Here is a 6,822-nt window from a genome sequence, read left to right on the forward strand (position 1 = left end):
AACTCCTTCATGGAGATGAAACAGGACTGAGGGTCTGAGATCAGTTAACAGTTCACAGGAAGATATTCAGAGAGTTGGAGTAACTGTGAGGGTTGGTTGTGAAGGTCCACTCAGTGTGATGTGGTGGTTCTCCTCTGCCTGATAGGAGGTCTGGGTCACATTCACTACAAATGTTCCTGTTGAGGAGACAGAGAGGGAAAGTGAGAGGAGCAGACACACTGACAACTTTAAACTCCATCTCCACATGTTTCTGTGGACACTTTAGTGATTCTTTGTTTAGTGTTAGTGGATAATAAAGTGAAGCTGTAAACTTACCAGAGACACAGGAGGTCAGGGATGATGAGCAGCAGGATGCTGCAGATCATCTTCTCCTGTGAGAGGAGACAGAGGTGAAGAGTCACAAACACATGAGCTCAGAGTTCACTTATTACAGGACAGAGAGGACATATACAGTCTGTATACTATAGTTCTTCCTCTGTGTTACTCTGCTTCATTTGCTTTTCAAACACCTTGAGGAAGTGGGTCCCATGTAACAATTTCTTTTATTGATTTTTCATCCGCTTTTAATACAATTCAACCTCATATTTTAGCCATTCGCATTGTTGAACAATTTGATTCAGATTCACTTTATTAGCCATTTGCAGTGTAACCGCATTGGAAAAAAAATGTGCAAGTAGCTCAAAGTGCAAAGTCAACACATCAGAGGACACAACATAAAAACAGACAAACAAAGCCACATGAAGCCTCAATAATATTAAAATGCTCAATATAAAAATGCTGTACAATGAAATCCATACATAAATTTAAAGTGCCCTAGTTTAAGGTGCTTTGTTCAAAGTAATCACAGCTTGTGGAAAGAAACTGTTTAAATGGCGATCAGTAGAACATTTGGCAGAGCGATACCTTCTCCCTGAGGGAAGCATCTCAAAGAAAGCCCTGCTTGATGGCCTGAGGCATCATTAGCCAGTTGCAAAGCTCGATTCAATAGTCTAGCTTTATATGTGAACTCCAGAAGCGGAAAAGTGCAGCCAATAATTCTGCTGGCTGAGCGAACCACTTTATTCAAAAGCCTTCTTCTCTTTCAGAGTGAGATTACCAAACCACACAGTAATACAACTGGTTAGGACACTCTCAATTACACAAGTAAGTAGTAAAAAAATTCAATAAAATCTTAGTATTTTGAGTAAACTCTCGAAACCTACGTAAAAGAAAAAGCGCTGTCTCGCTTTCTTAGCAATGTTAGTCGTATTAGAGCCCAATTCAAATCATGAAAAGAGTCACATCCAAAATTTACATTTCTCAATAATCTGCACATCAGAATCATGGATAGTAATAGGCAACTGATTCCTATTGTGACAAAAATCAATAACAAGTTCACACGTTTTTGAAGTGTTCAAAAGCAAGTTGTTTTCTTTCCTCCATTGAACAACATTCTCCACCTCCTCGCGATAATTAGATTCATCGTTTGAGCTGATCAGCCCAATGATAGTTGTATCATCGGCATATTTGATTATCACATTATTATCATGAGATGCTGCGAGGTCATGAGTATACAATTTAAACAGCAGGGGGCTCAGAATACACCCCTGCGGTGAACCAGTGCTAACATACAGCTCATCTGAGATACAACCATTGATTTTGACCCTTTGTGGTCGACAAGTCAAAAAATTAAAAATCCATTTACAAATGGAATCATCAAGTCCAAGACATTTCAGTTTATGAATGAGCTTTTGTTGGGACCATTGAATTAAAAAGCTGAACTATAGTCTATAAATAGCATTTTAGCATATGATTTATGTACATCTAGATGCTTACAGACAGAGTTTAAAGCAAAAGAAATGGCATCCTCAACACTTATAGTTGCCGATAGTCATTTCGACACGTCACAGGTGTCTTCTTGGGCACTGGAATTATAATTGATCTTTTAAAGCTAGCTGGAACAATGCACTTCTTCAGTGACATGTTGAAAAGATCTGTCAGAACAGGAGCAATTTGCTCGGAGCACAGTTTAAGGACACAGGGAGGAATACAATCCGGTCCAGGTGCCTTCCTAACCTTCGTCCTGGCCAAAACCCTCTGGACATCCTCTTGAACTCTGCTCATTACAAGCAGGAAAAACAACAGGTTCACCATTTCCGATTCAAAATGACATAAAACTCATTTAGTTCGTTTGGCAAGGATGGATCAACATTAATGATAGATCCTACTTTAGGTTTCCAAGCAGTGATAGAATTTAACCCTTGCCACATACGTCGTGGGTCCTCCGCCATGAAATGACCCTCTATCTTAGCTCCATAGGCTCGTTTAGCAGCTTTTATGGACCGCTCAAAGAATATCTGGACAGCTTATAAGCAGCGGCGTTACCAGATTTAAAAGCCCACGCCCGCTGTTGCATTTTCCTATTCACATCCGCATTGTACCACGGGTTCGGACTAGCATGCCGTTTTATTACCTTTTTTGGAACACAGCAATCAATGCAAAAAAGTCAATGTACCCAGTCACTGCATCACAATACTCATCCAAGGTTTCTGAATGGAACACAGACCAATCAGTAGCATCAAAGCATCTTTGTAGTTTCACTTCACTCTCCTTAGGTCCAGCACTGAACAATACATGACGAAGGTTTTGATTGTTTACTCTGTATATATGTAGGAAGAAGTAACACAGAGGAGTGATCGGATTTTCCAAAAGCTGGTCTGAGACTGGATTTATAAGCAGATTTTACATTACTGTAACGGTGATCCAGGATGTGTGCTCCCCTAGTTGGATGTTTAACATGCTGATAGGAGTTGGGAAAGGCAATTTTAAAAATACATTTATTAAAATCACCAGCTACTAATAGCCACAGCATTAACCTTGGAATTCTCAAATTTGTGTACAATGTCACTTAATTCACTCAAGGCAACAGAAATGTCCACCCGCGGATGTATGTAAACTCCACACAGGAACATCACCGAAAACTCCCGTGGGAGATAAAAGGGGCGGCATTTCAAAAGAAGACATTCCAAGTTAACGTTGCAAGTTTTGTTCACGATGACACAATCCGTGCACCAAAGTTCGTTAATTAAAAAAACAAACACCTCCACCATTCGATTTTCCGGTACGCTCCTTCACCCAGTCCGAGCGATGGAGAAGCCCGGCGTCTGGAAAGAAGAATCCGGCACGCCGCTGCGTAGCCACGTCTCTGTCAGGCAGTACACGGAGCAGTCCCGGGCCTCGCGCTGGGTCTTGATGCGGCTCAGCAGGTCGTCCGTCTTGTTCAGCAATGACTGGACGTTCGCCAGGTAGATGGACGGCAGCGGGATCCTCGACTGCCGGCTGCGCAGCTTCACAAGCAGCCCTCCTCGCTTCCCTAGGTGTCTGCGCTTCCGCAGCTGATAGCCTGTAGCGTCCCCACTCAGGGGCTCAGCTGTACGGCATATGTGGCGATACCTCCGCCCAGTCCTTTCGCTCTGCTCCCGACCTCCGCGGCCCGACTCCTGGCCTTGTTTGCCTCGAGTGGGGCACGCATCGAAATCAGCACACCTCAGTCCAGTATTGGCAAATGACAAACCACAAACTTCCTCACGGATCCTCAGAAGTGTCTCACGCCAAGTTAAAGTGGCAAATGAATCAAAGAAAAAAACAAACAGACAGCACAAAGGAGAGCTCTTGCACGGGCGCCCTGTCTCGGCGCCATCTTCAGCCACTGCAATTGTACAGTACAAGTGGATTGTAGTCCTAATCTTGTTGGTTGGATTTTTAACAAACAGAACACAGAGAGTAAGGGTAAACAGAGTTCTGTCTGGTCAGCTCTGTTCTTCCACAGGCTCACCACAGGGGTGCGTATTTTTCACCCTTCTGTTCATCCTATATAGGAACATGTGTCAGAGGAAATATGTAAATTGGACCATCATTATGTATGCGGATGATGCCGTCATAGTGAGCCTGCTCCATAAAATGACAGAGGCCATTGGCCAATAATTGAAGACTTTGTCCAGTGGTGTGAAGAGTTACACCTTCAATTGAACATATCCAAAACAAAGGATATGTACATTGATTTTGGTAAAACTCAGGATATGAGGCCATAAATATAAATGGTCAATTAGTGGATCAAGTAGAATCCTAAAGATATCTATGGACAATTATCGACTCTAAATAAAATGCGAGGTGTGTGGCACCAAGATAAATTATGCTGAATCAACAACATCAAACTTCATCAGGCATCTCAAAATGCACTCAGGCAGGTCAGTCACTTGCTAATGTGAAAGACACATTACATTTAGCATATATCATCAAAGGTAGCAAGCTAATCATTGCAAAGTGTTGTGCTAATGCTGGGAACAGGCAAATTGTATCTTTATAGTTAGTTGCTCACTGAGGCACAGACATCCATGGACGCACGGATCCATCTCCCCTGGATCAAACGCTGTGTCGATTCGGCAAACTCATGTGATGCGTAATTGATCCCGTGGATGATTTGTAGGCTATTAAGGGAACAAGGTGTAGTCGGTCCACCAAACACTGGGCCGTCTTGACTGTCTTAATTCTGCACATATTTCTGTTACTGTAGTCCTATTTACTATTTCATTATTTCATCCATGCATGGCACAGCGGATCTGTGCGCACTGTCACCTGCCGTGGAGACGCTGGCCTCACTAACCTCTCCTCCTCTGAGTCGGGTCTCCCTCGTGCTGGACTCAGTTTCACTGAGCCTACTAACACTTAGAAAATAAATAAATTGCATTAGATCAGTGAGTTCAAACTGCTTATTGTGCGTAATTTGGACTGACACTGAGTTGCATGTTGTTCTGTAACTGGTGTGGCACTGCCACTATTCTCTTGATTTCCACTTTGACATTAGACATTTTTTTGAGTGAAAGAGACATTACATTTAGCATATATCACCACAGGTAACAATCTAACCATCGCAAAGTGTTGTGCTAATGCTGGGAACAGGCACATTGTATCTTTATAGTTGTATCCATAAGATGTGACAGACTTAGGTTAATATTTCACCAGGTCCGAGGGCTAGAGGGATGTGTTAAGTAGACTCCATAAAGTTATCCCACAACTGATTTTAATACTGTACTGTCTGGATGGTAGCTACAGGACATGCTTTCAATTCAAAAGATTTATGGGACAATTATTTATGGCCAGAGACTTGAGACTTGACTTGGACTCGTGGCAAAAGACTTGAGACTTGACTTGAACTTGCCCATAAAAGACTTGAGACTTGACTTGGACTCAAGCTCAAAGACTTGACACTCAACTTTGACTTCCAAAAAATGACTTGGGCGTAAGTGGCTTTAGGCTTTCTTCACCCAATCAGAAGCTAGAAACTAACACAATTCTAAGATGCATGAGACATAAAGGCTTCTGGGATTGGTTGATAACTCAAATTTGTCGAGAATGTAGACACCCGTTTGACTCCTCGTGACAGCTTATCATGCAGCCTGCAACATTCACTTCTCTAACATTTAACTTAACATAACTACCAAGATAACATGACGTATATTTGTATGTGATGTACTGTACTTCCCTATCAACAATGTGTGAATTGGCATGAACACAATCATCTGAGATGCAGTAGAAACAAGTTTTGGTTAATAACTCAAACTTGCCGAGAACCAAGACACTGCTTGATTACATTAGACTTGAGTGATTGAATGGTTACATTCGGTCTTGTTCGGTAACCTGATGTGGGGTCAGCGTGTCAGCTGCATGGCATGTCTGTTTTTATTTCGGCTCCCATGTTGACAGGTTAGAGCTTGCACACTGCCTGCGTGACACGCGACGCCTCACAATAGGACCGACGCCTATTGTTCACGCGACACATAAGCGTGTTGGAAGCGTTCTAGGAAAAATAAAATACGAAAAGATGTTTATATTTCATTTTGACACGAATACATTTAATAAATGACATTTTGATGTTTGAAAGTCTCTACTTTTTGACATAAATGCCGATATAAATGTAATTTAAAAAAACTATACTAAATAATTCTCAAATATTGCACCTGTCAATACAGAACAAAATATTCTGAGGCTGTTTTGTTAGAAATCACTACACACAGGCCTGAAATACACACAGACATGCTCAGGACCTATTCATGCACAAATGGAGAGATGTCAGAGGGAGTGGGCTGCCGGTGCTGGACCAGCACCCTGAGCGGTTGGGGGGGTATGGTGCCCTGCTCAAGAGCACCTGGCAGTGCCCAGGAGGTGAATTGGCATCTCTCCAACCACCAATCCACACTCAGTACTTTGGTCCGTACTGGGACTTGAACCTGCGATCCTCTGGTTTTCAACCCAAATCCCTACAGACTGAGCTACTGCCACCCCAATCGTACTCACACTAAGGGACACTTCAGAATTCATGAGGGGGTGCATTTAAAAGTCTCCAAAGTTTCATGATCTTGAATGTTTGTGTATAATGATTAATTAATTTGGAATATTATTTTTGTATATCTGGTAAAAACATAAAATACTCACTTTTGGTCCAAAAGTGACAGAACGAAAACCAGCACCAAAGTAGAGCACCATTAGTTGATCAAGATCTAAGTCAGGTGACATTTTCAAAATGTTCACTTTTGTCATCAAGTTTGCTTTTGGGTGGCTCATGCTAAAAAGAAAAAAAAGTAATTGACCTGGCTAATCAAAACATGGTTCCAATGCCATTCCGCTGCCCAACGTGCAACTCACTTAGTAAGTCAATAAGAAGCAAGCCTTTGATAATGTTATGTTCGCTGATCATGAGTTCTGTTTGTACAGTACAATACAGTTTAAATGGTAGCAGCACAGATGTAGCCTATTTTGCCGTCAATACTGCCGACGTTGTCTTTT

At 42.0% G+C, this 6,822-nt stretch overlaps 1 protein-coding gene across 1 annotated transcript in view; it reads right to left on the reverse strand.

Annotated features, from left to right (window-relative positions):
• Nucleotides 1–368, reverse strand: part of LOC114545544 (uncharacterized) — a 202,710-nt gene extending 202,342 nt beyond the window's left edge. The window contains exon 1 of the mRNA XM_028563902.1: nucleotides 340–368. Within this exon, the coding sequence (XP_028419703.1) occupies nucleotides 340–365 (26 nt within the window). The 5' untranslated portion in view covers nucleotides 366–368. The remainder of the gene's footprint in view (nucleotides 1–339) is intronic.
• Between the last annotated feature and the right edge of the window lie 6,454 nt (nucleotides 369–6,822).

The sequence above is a fragment of the Perca flavescens genome, chromosome 19, assembly GCF_004354835.1.
Source record: "Perca flavescens isolate YP-PL-M2 chromosome 19, PFLA_1.0, whole genome shotgun sequence".
Lineage (NCBI taxonomy): Eukaryota > Metazoa > Chordata > Actinopteri > Perciformes > Percidae > Perca > Perca flavescens.